This window comes from Marmota monax, unplaced genomic scaffold (genome assembly GCF_021218885.2).
Source record: "Marmota monax isolate L192 unplaced genomic scaffold, Marmota_monax_Labrador192_F-V1.1 WCK01_AAM20220418_F8-fsc00144, whole genome shotgun sequence".
Lineage (NCBI taxonomy): Eukaryota > Metazoa > Chordata > Mammalia > Rodentia > Sciuridae > Marmota > Marmota monax.
Genome location: NW_026694618.1, coordinates 4090179 through 4103527, shown reverse-complemented (window position 1 = coordinate 4103527; position 13349 = coordinate 4090179). Strand labels below are relative to the sequence as shown.

Genomic DNA, 13349 nt, shown 5'->3' with positions numbered 1-13349 from the left:
TCACATAAGAGACTTCTTGGGTGAACTATGATGGAGCTGCCTCCTTGGCTTTTCAGAGATCTTCAAATTTGGATACTGCTATGGCTAACATTTTTTTTGTTTGTTTCATTAGCTCCTTTTTTAAAGCCCCCCTCCCCTTTTTTATTATTCCTTCATGGTTCTGAGATAATTTCACATGTTAACCATTCAATACAATCTTTTCTACTTAAAAGAGAAGCTAAAATAAATAAACTATACCAAATGTCCCATGTTATTATCTTCTTCCTGTTCTTGGGGTTCTGAATATATTGAGGGGTTATTTGACATTTTTAGGAATGAAGTCAAATAAAATAAACAGAGTCCTTTTTAAAGGCTGCTCTACCACTGAATGTTCATGGAATTTTTTCTTGTGAAACACTCTGCATAGTGGATATGTGGTTACAGCTTCTAGGGAAAGCCCATCAATTCCTTCACCTGCCTTCCTTGGAGTTAATACCTCTTCACTGGCCATCTTCCTCTAGATTAATAGGAATAGGGAATATGAAGTGACCACCTTTCCTTTCCAATTCCACAACTGCCCTCATCACCAACACCTTCCAGTCAAACATGTATTCATTCAACAGATGTTTTTTAAGCATGTACTGTACATCAGACATAATACTAGGCACACGCAACAGTGAGATATGTGCCCTCTGCTCATCACGTGGATGTCTAGGTTTCCTCAGCATTTACCTAAGTTCTGAAGGACACAGCACACAGTTGTAAAAGAAAATCTTCACAAGTGGTGAAGCAGTGATTGCATCTGACAAAGACAGCAGGTCATACATAACACCTGCTACAGTCTCTAAGCCTTAAATCAATAGGAGTTGACAGCGTAAAGCACAAGGACAAATTAAGAAAATCTGTAATATGTTCTTACATTTACAGGTGGGAGTATGCAAAAAATACTTATGGAATACAGAAAATATTCCAAATAATAAAATTTTAAAAAAGTGTAACAACCATTAGATTTCCATTAAACTACAAGTGAATTATAAAGGTATATACATTAAAAATAATAAACTTATTTCCATAATATCATCTTGGTTACTTGACATGTCACACGGGAGTGACTTCACAGAAATTCAACTTAATGACTGAGCTTCACATCACCTTCTATTTATAAGTAGGATATGTGCAGAGACTTGTACAGTGAAATAAAAATTCTGTCTTAAGAAAACTACACTGTGAGGCCATGTCTCCACAGGAAGCCCTGGGAAGAAAGAAAAGATCACCAAAGTTGGACTTAAATCCACTTTTGGCAACCTGCCTGACCAGCTCTGATTGCCAGAGCCTATGTGCTCATTACATCAGGAAATTTTCTTTCTGGTTTGATATGATTGGGTCCAAAATCTCAAGAGATTTCAAGCTCAATCATAAGGAAGACAGCTTTTGGTATATCTTATAAAGGAAGAACCCACACTATTATTCAAGGAATACTTACAGAATTCAGAGCTAAAACAAAACAGTACAAAAAAGGTTAGAAGATACACAGATGGTGGAAAATGAATTGTTAAGCACATTCATTCAATCTGGGTAGGGTCATGATTCCATGCCGCCATTGCCTTTTACCTAAAATGAGATTTGCCAATCTAATTTCCTCTCTCAATAATTAAATGAAAAATAAAACACTATTTTATTAAACACTATTTATTATTGATTTATTTTATTAAACTTTTGCTAATTAGCTGGAGGATGAAGAGAGGCTGAGAAGTCATACTGTAGAGAGAGCAGGTAGCATGCAAGAACATGGAGGGAATTCTTAAAAAAGTCAATGCCATGAAGAGAAGAAATGGACCAAAAGTAAAAAAATGTGTGGAGAGATGCAAAGTCACTGTGAGAGAGACCAAGAAGGCCAAGTGGAAAAATGTAGAGAGGAACCTGTTCCCAGAGCTGTCTCATTTCTCGAGAACCTTCAGTTTCATTTCATGAAACCCTGAAGGTAGGCCTTGTTATTGCTACTTTAGTGAGTTTCTGCTCCCGGTGGCCATTAGCGTTCTGGAACAGAATGGGTTCCAGAATCAGCACAGATCTGTGAGAAGACATGGGACTGGGTCTCAAGCCTTCTCAAGGTAAAAGGTAACAAGGGTATTCCTGCCCCACAACACAGCTTACTGAACCACCTACCAGGGGTTGCATGATTCTTTGCTGCTACTCCTACTCAGAGGCAGAGTCTAATCTCTCTCCTTTTGAATCTGTCCTAGCCTCACTGGCTTGCTTGACCCACAGAATGCAGTGGAAGGGTGGGCCATAAGAAGTCTGGCATCTTCTACCCGGACTCTTCGGATGCCTGCTCTTGGAAGGCTCCTTTCAGAATCAACCTGGCAAGGTATGCACAGTCCAAGTTACCCAGAGAAGTCATAGCAGGTGCTCAGGACCACAGTCTCTGCTGTTGGCAGCTGACAGTGCACATTACGGCCAGTCGTAAGAGTGAGCCACCTTTAGATAGGCAGCTCAGGGAAGCCTACAGATGAATGCAGCCCTGGTTGCCATCTGCCTAAAGACATGTGAAATCCCAAACGAGAGCCTCCCAGCTGAGCCCAGTCAACCCAGAGAACCACAAGAGACAATAAAGTGTTTTTTAAGCCACTAGGTTTTATGATGAATTGTTGCGCTGTGAAGGATAATCAGAACCCTGCTCCTCCTCAGTGATGCAGAAACACTTCCACCAGGAAGCAAACCCTGGGACCAGGACTGAATGCAGTGTGAGATGAAATGAAATAAAAATCAGATTTAGAAGAAGGATGCTCGGCTGACCAGCTGAGGAAACTGACTGCTGAGAAATAACAAAACTATTAGGGCCGGGGGTATAGCTCAGTGATAGAGCACTGGCCTAGTACATGTAAAGCCCTGGATTCCATCTCTAGTGCATCAAAAACAGACAAACAACGAGAAAAGGTCAGAGATCTCAAGAGTCCTCATGGTAGCCCAGGTCCCCCACAAGCCATATCCAAACTCTAATAAACTTCCCCTTCACCCAAGGTAACTGAGTGTGACTATATTCCTCTGCATTGGGGAAGCCTAACTGAAATGTTTATTTTCATTTTGGACTCTGCTCCCTGTGGCCATCAGCATTCTGCAACAGAAGAATGGGTTCCAGAATCAGCAACAGACCTGAAGACATGGGACTGGTTCTCAAGCCTTTTCAAGGTGGAGGGCAACGAGGGTGCTTCTGCCCCACAACACAGCTTACTTCCAAAATACATATTTCAGAAATTTAAAAGCAGGTATTGGAAGAGGAGCATTTGAATCATGTTTTAATACTGCACCTTTATTATCTCTGTTAATTTTCACCACAGCCACGGCAGGTAAGAGTGCGGGTTACAGATGGCCACAATACCTTTGCCACTTCCTCCACTCTGAAGTGGATTTCCCCTGCCACTGAATCTGGCTGCTTAACAAACAATGTAGTAAATTAATGCCACGTACCTACAGAGGGAAGGCTTGAGAGACCTAGCTCCTCACTTTGCTCTCAGAATGTCACCACTTAGGGGCAGACTATGGTATGAGGAAGCTTAGGCAGCCATGCCACCTGGGGAAGTCCACCTGCAGAACTCTAGGGCCTGGGCATCAGCCCCACTGAGTTCCCAGGGTGTTGCCATTTGTGAGAGGTCAAGCTGGATCTTCTAGCAGCCCAGCACTCCAGATGAAACCATAGCCAACAGGCAGAAGAACTCTCCCATCATTATGAGAAAGAACAAATTACTGTTTTAAGCCACTAAGTGTTGGAGTGGCTTGTTATACATAATAGATAATTGAAAGGAAGTTGTTATCTCCATATTACAAATAAGAAAACTGAGACCCAGAGAAGGCAAATAAGCTATCTATCTAATCCTTAACTCCAATCTGTAGGTGAAGCCTTTGAGACCCCAAACTAACTAAAAGCCTAGGCTCTGTACAGGATAATGACTGTCTTGCTGTTAGATGTGATTACTTTTATTACAAATGATTACAATTTTCTTTTTGGGGGGGTGGGTACCAGGGATTGAACTCAGGGGCACTCAACTACTGAGTCACATCCCCAGCCCTATTTTGTATTTTATTGAGACAGGGTCTCATTGAATTGCTTAGTGCCTCGCCACTGCTGAGGCTAGCTTTGAACTCTCAATCCTCATGCCTCAGCTTCCCAAGCTGCCAGGATTACAGGTGTGTGCCACCATGCCCAGCACAAATGGTTACAATTTTCAAAAGGATTAATTTTATAAATAAAAACATTCCTATTATGCAAATTCTCAAAAATTAGACTTTTGAGGTTTTAAGAACACTTTCACTTTATAAAATAATGAACATCAATATGCTTTCTACTTTTTATGGTTTGGGAATCATAATGAAGTATGGCTTGGAGGTGATAAATTTTATTAAGGACAGAAAGAAGTATAACTAATATAAAGGAAAATATATATGCATGAGCCCATTACCAGATCTGTCACAGATAAACTGCAGATTTAACAAGCTTACTTTTAAGAGCCATTTTAGTTTTAAAATTCTTCCACTCAACAAACATTTACAAAGAGTCTGCTTTACCATCTACTACCTAAGACCCTTGAGGGTACATCTATGAATAAAAAGACCCCTGCTCTTGTGGAGCCTAACCTTTATAATGAGAGAGGCAGAAAATAAACAGATGTCATTTGATGAATATGTAAAATTATACAGAATGTTAAAAGGTGGTAAGAGCTATGACAGAGGGAGATAAAGAAAGACAAGGAGAGAGGGAGGATCAATAGTAAGGCAGACAGGCAGGGTGTGTTTTTGAAGAGGGGATGGTTAAAATTTTTAATTTACTAGTGTTAAGTGTAAACTGTGCAACTGAAGGAATGACTGTAGTCTAGGGAAGAAATCAAAACTTGGTTAAATGAATATACTGTTCCGACCCTAAGTATATCTATATACATGCCTATAAATCTACACATCTGTAACAGACACACAGCATATGCCACATTACGACATTTGAAAGTGATACTCCCATTTACTATTCTTTTCTGACAAGCAAGGCATAAGAATGGCACTGATGGGAAAATGCAAGGGCTTCAATCTGGAAATCAAGTTGTTCCTACAGGTTTGAATGAGACACTCAAAAGCAGACATTTGTATTGCTTAGGAATACAGTCATAGGTAATGCAAAGCAGGAAGACGAGCATGGGAATGAAAAACACCCATTTCAAGATAGGTTCTCTTGGGGGATGAAGAAAGGAAAAGCAATTGGGACAAGGGCCTCCTGTTACATTTATGAGTTTTGCTGGTAGGCACACTCATGTATCTTTGTGTTTTCCAAAACTTTTCAAGATAAACATCAACCACAAATGAATGTAATGTAAAAAAGATAAGGCAAGTAATAAAAACTTGCCTCAAAAATGACATCTGATATATGGCTATAAACGGGTATTAAAATATCATGCACAGGGGAATCCCCATGATAGTGATAAAGTAGATAGGGACAGCATTAGGATGCTGCCTACTTGCCAGGGACAGCAATTAAGACTGCTCTTCAACCTAGGCACAGTGATGCATGTCTGTAATCCCAGCTACTCAGGAGGCCGAGGCAGGAGGATCCCACGTTTATAGCCAGCTGGGCAATTTAGCAAGACCCCGATTTAAAATAAAATAAAAAAGCACTGGTGGTAGAGTGCTTGCCTAGCATGTACCAGGCCTGGGGTTTAATCCTTAGTACCTGAAGAGGAGGGGGGAAAAAAAAAAAACTGCTCTTCATTCCAAATTTTCCCAATGGTAATAGTCTCACAATCCCTTTCAGAACCAGTGACATGATCATATTCTCAGTGATTTTGCTCACTCAAAATAAATGTAAATTTCCATAAACAGCAGGTATATTTCTACATGAATACACACATGAGCATCACAATAGGAAAATACTGTGGCCCCATTACTAAAGGATCATAGTTCAAAAGCAGGTTCACTTGTTTTTCCAAAAATTATTGTAGAACCTTACTATTTTCTATTGGCATATAAATAAGTTTTACTAAATGAACTTTAAAACACAGAGGTTTACACATTGTTAACATTTTTTTTCTTGGTGAATATTAGATTTATTTCATGCTTGATAAATTAATCACCATATTTCTATTACTTCCTTAAAATCAGTCATAGTACTACTTTTGCTTAGCTGGTCCTTTTGAAGATAAAATTATCAAAAGCTAAAGATCTCAGACTGTCAGGATTTGAACCCTCTATTCCACTAGACACATAGAAGTTGAAGAACTATAACCTACAGATCACAGGAATTATACAGGATTTTTTTTTTTTTTAAGATAGTAAGAAAGCAATAACAACAACATACACAAAGATAGTATATCAGTTTTCAAAGTCACTGGGAATCTGTAGTGGTCACAGGCCTCTCCTCTGCCACTTACTAAGAACCTCCATTGACACTAACAGACTCCCTGAGCTTCTAACCCAAGAGTGGAAGGATGGAAGAAACAGGGGTATATATATTTTGTGCAGGGAAGTCTGAGGGTCCAGGGCTGTCAGAGCTTCCACAACTATTGATTTAATTTAGAATGTAGAAAATCCAACTCACAGAGAAAATGTAAACTGAAAAGAATTCTTTCAAACTTAAGAATTTGTAAACTTTGGTTTCAGTCACCTAGTTTAGTCTTGAAGTGTGCTGAATATGTCACTACTGTGAAGTGTTAATCTATAAAAATGCTCAGAGAACTCAAGTAAAAAAAATTTTACATATGTATATTTTTAGTTGTAGGTGAACACAATACCTTATTTTATTTTTATGTGGTGTTGAGGATTGAACCCAGTGCCCCGTGCGTGCTAGGGGAGTGCTCTACCACTGAGCCACAACCTCATCCCCAAGTCAAATTTTTGATAAGGTTCTAAACTAAAACTAATCTCAGTATGAAAAATAAGTTTTAAAATAAAGTCAGATTCACCCTTTCAGACGTGTCAATGAAACCAAAGAATGTTTTTTATCTCGTAAGTTACAGATATTATTATATCAAAAATATCAAGTTAAGGAATGGGATAGATTTTATTCCTTTTATGTGTCAATGATTGGTTTCCTCCAAACATGCTATCACTTTCACTTTTCCAAAAACTAAATAAGTTTTTGGAAAAATCTGGCTAAGCACTATGAAGTTATGAGGTTATGAGACAAAGATCTTCCTGCATATTTTCTGTTTTTGTAGAAAACAGATTATAAAACAGAAAAAGCCTTGTTCAAAGAAATGAACAGCTTTGGTTGCAAGTGCAAAAGTCAGCCATGTGTACTGACTCTTAGTAATAATGAAGCCAGGTGAGCTCCCTAGGGACTTACAAGTCAACACCTAGTAATGCTTGGCTGGACTAAGGCAGGGCACTGCTCATGTGACACAACCTCACAAAACCCTCTGTTGCACTGACCAGGCTATGCAACTTACAATGTCTTTCTAAAGTACACACTGGTTCCATTTAAGGGAAAACTTTGCCAAAGACTGCAGGGAGAGATGCTGCTGCTACTACTTAAAACAAACAAACACACACTCTCTCTCTCTCTCTCTCTCTCTCTCTCTCTCTCTCTCTCTCTCTCATGCACACAAGATGGAATCACTCATCTTTCCACTCAGAGATGGAAAGATGCCTGGAGTTGTTTGCTTCCCACAGGACTGTTTTCCTGGACTGGGGGAGACATGAAACATTGAGGACTACTGTCTACCTGCCTTTGAGATGCAGGGTGGCAAACTTCACAGATATTTTAAGTAGCTGTAAAGCCAAGTGGCTCCAATTTTAAGCCTGTGTTTAGATCAGGTTTGAAAAAGGGCTACACTTCTCTACAATAACTAGACACCACATCTGATGCCAGCCTGTGCTCTGCATTTGAAATGGGCGACCGCATGTGTAAACAAGACCACCTACAGATGGCACACTGACAATACATGCCACAACCAATCTCTTTGGCACCCAGATGCATGTGTCGGCAAAATGCTTTCATTGAAAAGAAAATACACCTCCAGGCAGAGCAAGCCATGATGACTGCCAAAATCTTGAGGAGCATCACAGAATTCATTTTATATTTTGTATTCTTATAGAGATCTATAATTGTGTCTTTTTAGCAGGTTTAAAAATCTAATTTTAAAAGCAAACAAACAAACCTCTTCGACCTGACTTACTGAAATAAATGCCTTGCTATCTTGAATCCCTTGCGATGACCTGAAGGCCTGGGCTAGACACAGCCTATGGAAAACACCTATTTAGAAATCAGAAAATCCATTTACTCAAATGGATGCATAGAAGTTTTTGAAATGAAGAGTACTTATGGGGAAGAGCAGTTTCTGCAATTCCTGCCATTCTCTGTGATTATTATTGTGTGCCCTTTTTATTGAGGACACTAAAGGCTCCCTTTTTTTCCCGTCCTGAATGCTACTAAAGTTACAGAACAAGGGGGAGCCTACCTGGCCATCTCTGACAGGTCAATGATCAAACAGAGAGTCAGACAGAAGCCAAATTCCATCCATCTCTTTAAGAATCACCAGGAGCCATGATTTCATATTATGCTGAAGGGGCTACTCAATGTTAAGACGAGAACCCATTACACACAAATGTTAATGCTCAGGTGTTTGGCCAACTTCTGAACTCAATGATGTTTCAAGAAAATTATTTTATGCTGACATAAAATAATTTCCAGTCCAGAAAAAAACAATTAAAAAAAAAAAGAAAAAGAAAAATGTGACCTCATCTTTCCTAAAAGACACACAGGTTAGGCAGAAAATCCACCACTACTGTATTGCTTGAGTGATCAAAGCCTATTTATTTAACCAACCTTATCTTTAAATAGCACCAGTCTTTGTATAAGAATTTAATTTACTTAAAGTATTTATATTCACACGAACAAACCAGTATATGAGATAAAGCGAGACACGATGTTTTGCAGAGCTTCAGAAAAGGATGCAGGTTGTTCATCCATATCTAGAAGCAATCATTCCACAGTTTTGACAATGCAGAGCACCCTCAGCCAGTTAATCCCCAGCATCATTCCCCCAGAAGCACTGAAAGCTTGAAGGGTTGCTGCCCCTTGTAAGGAAAAGCAAAGCAGAGAGCCATGGCTGCTGACTTCAAGCTACAAATCACAGTGCCTGACCTAGGACAGGGAGTCCTGAAGAAAGAATGTACTGCAAATTAACTTTAGAAAAGGTTAGCAAAGATATTTCAAAAGCCAGACATTTCTGCCATGAATGACTTCTACTGCAGAACTAACCACGAGCAATGATGCACTGCACAGGCACGATTTAACAGGCAGTATGACCAGAGACATTTACCCTTCCACTGCAGGAATGGTCGCCTGTGTAGGACAGGTAGAGTTGCCCTAGGAGACTCTGCCTTTGTACAGGATCTGTGGTTAAACAGAAGCCTTAGTCCACTCTGACCATGGCAGTGATAAGTGTGTGAAACAAATCTTCCCAATGTAGTGAAAGGTACTTACACAGCCTCCAGCAAGAATTTCTGCTGCAAGTGGGACGGAACCATCTTTGTGCATAAATTTATCCCTCACAAAATCATTCACCTTGAAGAAAAATATTTATAGAAGCTGATGAAAAATATAAAGAAAGGCATTAAACACGTATAAATATACATCTGTTAACATGCTATTTTTTTTCTGTCAGTCCATTGGATAAATTAACAACCTTAAAATAATTTGAGAGAGGTACTCTTAATAGCATACTGCCGTTTTTTTCTTTCTTTTTTTTTTTCCCCCCTTTCTTTTTTTATACTGGGGATTGAACCCAAGGCACTTTGCACCTAAGTTGTATCCCCAGCCTTTTTTATTTTTAGATAGGGTCTTTCTGAGTTGCTTAAGCCTTCACAAAGTTGCTGAGGCTGGCCTGGGATTACAGGTGTGAACTAACACGCCCAGTATATATGCAGTTTTTAAAAGATTAAAAAATATATATGCATCCCTGATGTTGCAGGGAGAAGAATTAAAGATATATTGGCTTATAAGACCCAACTTCAAGTATGTCCTACAGTTATAAATGCATGAAGAGAAAGACATACAGACAGTAGAAACAAAATACAAGCATGTCTTATAATTTAAGAACTGTTTTATAAGGTTTGATTAAAAATCACTTTCAAGTCTTCTAACAAGATTTAATCTAATATAGCACTCTTCACTGAGACCAATTTGGCTGTGCAGATTTTTTTAGCTTAGTAGAAATTCAGTGTCTAAAAATTCCTCAAGGATTCTCAAAGAACCTTAATTGCATTAATTAATTAAGTATAATATTCTCAAAATGGTATGTATAACAAGCAATCTTAAGGAACAATCATGTTTTAGGCAAGTACAGTCCAGAGAAGATTAGTTATCTTGAGGTCATATCATATAAGGCATCAGAAGAACTTTAAGGACCAAGGCTGCATGGCCCAATTCAAAACTAGAGTTTAAACTCCTGGGGTTTTGTGACCTTAATGATTCACATGCCATATCTACTCATTCCACAAACTTAAACTGAATGTCAACTACCTGTCAACATGACCCAGTCACTGGGCAAACAGTGATGAAGGATCAATTTCAACTAGAACACAGAGCCCTCAATATGGGGCTTCACAGAACAAATCCTAAACTCACAGTCTATAAATAGCAGGTGTAACTGAAAGAGTATGTGCTTTGAAGTTGGAAAATTTGATTTTGAATTCTAGTTTTCCTGCTTATGAATGATGTGGATGCAGGCAGGCTACTTAATCCCTGTGCACCTTTCCTTACCTGTAAACAGTGAATCAAATTTTGCTTGCAATTAAAACAATGAGAAATTACACACACTAAGTGCCTACTGTGGTAATACTGAAGGAAATGCTGCTGTTGCGGCAATGATGAAATAATGATGGCAGCAACCACCAACAATCTTCAAATTCATTACATTTTGGATGTTCAGTGTTATGTGGGGTATAATGAAAAGCTGTATGTGCTGAGTACCCCATCTACAAATTAGTTAGCACCTTAGAGGAACCACAAGCTTGCTGGTTCACAGAAGAATACCGGCTAGATCCTTGAGTCTGTGCAGATTCCCTTAATAAGAGCACCAACTCAAAAGACTTACTGTTAGTTTTATGGCCTTCTCTGGGGCGACTCCCAATAACTGTGGCAACAGACCTAAAAATCAACATAAGTAAGAAGTATATTAAATAAATTAGCATTAACTAAACAAATCAACAGCTCTGCAGAGGGGATCACCACTTAAAAACTGGGGCAATCTTTGCTGCAATTTTCTGCTATTACCTTTAATGAGAATACTTGAAATGGAATGTTCAAGTACTAACTTCTAACAGCCACATCAGGCCCAAGTAAATTCCCTTCCACATTCTGGATCGTTTGCACATTGAGTAAATCAACAATATTAGTGATACAGGAAATCTCATTATTCCAGGGAAGTCTCCTCCTTTCCCTCCTGCCTCTTGGATCAGAGGGCTTCAGTAAAAAAGTATATGTACATATATCTTTAGTAAAGAGTATATAAATATATATACATATATCTTTTAGTAAAAATATACATACATATGTATACATATACAGTCTTTCCTAATGATGTGTGTGTGTGTGTGTGTATGCATGTACATGTGCACATTCTTTAGTCATTCATTCATTCACTGAATAACTGTGATTTGATGACAAGCACAAAACAAATCAGATTATGTTCTTACATGACTCACATGGAAGGAGAACCTTTTGGGAAAGTGACAATTGAAGAAAGATACATTCCAACAGATGGGTTAAAGAAAGTGGAGGAAACCCAAGCCTGGTATGCTCTAGAATGAGGGAGAACATCAGCAGGGCCTCTGTACAGCAGGCACAGGGAGAATGGCACAGGTGGGCACCAAATGCCATAGCCACACTATGGGCCAGGATTCTGAGCCTGATTCATTCTCAGATGAGGAGTGAGTAGTTTTAAGCAAGAGATGATGTGCTAATTCATGGACTTGAAAGAGCACTCTGACTGCTGTGTGGAAAAGATGAGGACATAACTGATGCTGCGTGTATGTGTCTCAGGATGGGAGACTGAGGTATGCCCAGACAGTGAAATTATGAAAAATGAAAACAAAAGATACTCTTGGAAGTAGCAAGAAAGAAGCAATCTGTCATATACAGGAATCCTTATTGATAGCTAATTTCTCTTCAGGAACCCCAGAAGCCAGGAGGCAGGAGGATGATCAATTTAAAGTATTCAAAGTTAATTCAATCCAACCCTGAATTCTATATCCACCAAAACTATCCCTCAAACTTGAAGGACATATTAAGACATTTCTTGATTAAAAAAAACAAAGAAATAAAAAAAAAGGAGCTCATTACTAGATCTGTACAGCAAGAAATAAGCCTTCAGCATGAACAACTAGGCAGAAATGAGGAAGCCTGTGGAAAGTGATGAGTTCGTGGTGACCATTGGACGGACACATTTTAGCCAAGTGGGAGGAAAACAAGGTTGGAGAGTACAGGGAGGTGTGCCTTTAACAGGAAAGGGCCTCTTTCAGGAACGATAGTTAAACAGTAGTGGATCTACATATCTGAACTAAAAAATGTCATTTTCTTTTGTTCTATTCTTTTGGGGGGTACTAGGGATTGAACCCAGGGGCACTTAATCACTAAGCCACATCCCCAGCCCTTTTTAATATTTTATTTAGAGTACAGGGTCTCATTGAGTTGCTGAAAACCTCACTAAGTTGCTGAGGCTGGCTTTGAACTTGCAATTTTCCTGCCTCAGCCTCCTGAGCCGCTGGGATTACAGGTGTGTGCAATTGTGTCTGGCTTTCATTTGTTCTAACAAATAAAAATCAAAGAAGAACACCTTTTCTTAGAAACACTAAGCAGACTGAGGGAAGAATCAGTTATTCCCTGTGCCACACTGCTGTCCTTCAGAGGAGCTTCACTATATTCTCCTTGGACAGAGTACAATTTTCTAATTCATCTGTACTAAAAGGTCCACTTGTAGGCTCTCCTGAGGGACCAGCCCTGCCCACACATCTTCTTAGAGGAGCAGTCTGAGGTCAGAGGTCACTAGCCTGTGTGCTGTATATATCCAATCTGTAGTTGTATATGATTGAGGAACACAAGTTTTCAAACATAATTTAAGCTCCTTGCAAAGACAGACAGATCTGACAGTCCTGGGCCTCCTCCTGATATCACAGCAATCTCCTCCAGGTAGGTGAGGCTCTGTCCTTTAGACAAGGACCCAGACATCCAATTGGCCAAAGTCCTTCCCTGCCTGAATGCTGACACCTCAATGAGGACAAGTGCCAGTTTTTTGTTTTTATTGCTCTGTTGATATCCACACAATAGAGAGGTGTTTCTTTTTGCTCATGGCTACACAAAAAAGGAAACTAAATAGACCAAGACAGCTTGG

The 13349-nt window shown here is 39.3% G+C and overlaps 1 protein-coding gene across 4 annotated transcripts in view; it reads right to left on the bottom strand.

The window, feature by feature from the left end:
• Slc25a13 (solute carrier family 25 member 13) overlaps window positions 1-13349 on the bottom strand; it is a 180326-nt gene that overhangs the window by 39287 nt on the left and 127690 nt on the right. For all 4 annotated transcript variants that reach the window (XM_046422568.2, XM_046422566.2, XM_046422567.1 and 1 more), the window contains 2 exons: window positions 11055-11107; window positions 9443-9523 (listed from right to left, as the gene is read on the bottom strand). In XM_046422568.2, coding sequence (XP_046278524.1) covers window positions 9443-9523; window positions 11055-11107 — 134 coding nt within the window. The remainder of the gene's footprint in view (window positions 1-9442; window positions 9524-11054; window positions 11108-13349) is intronic.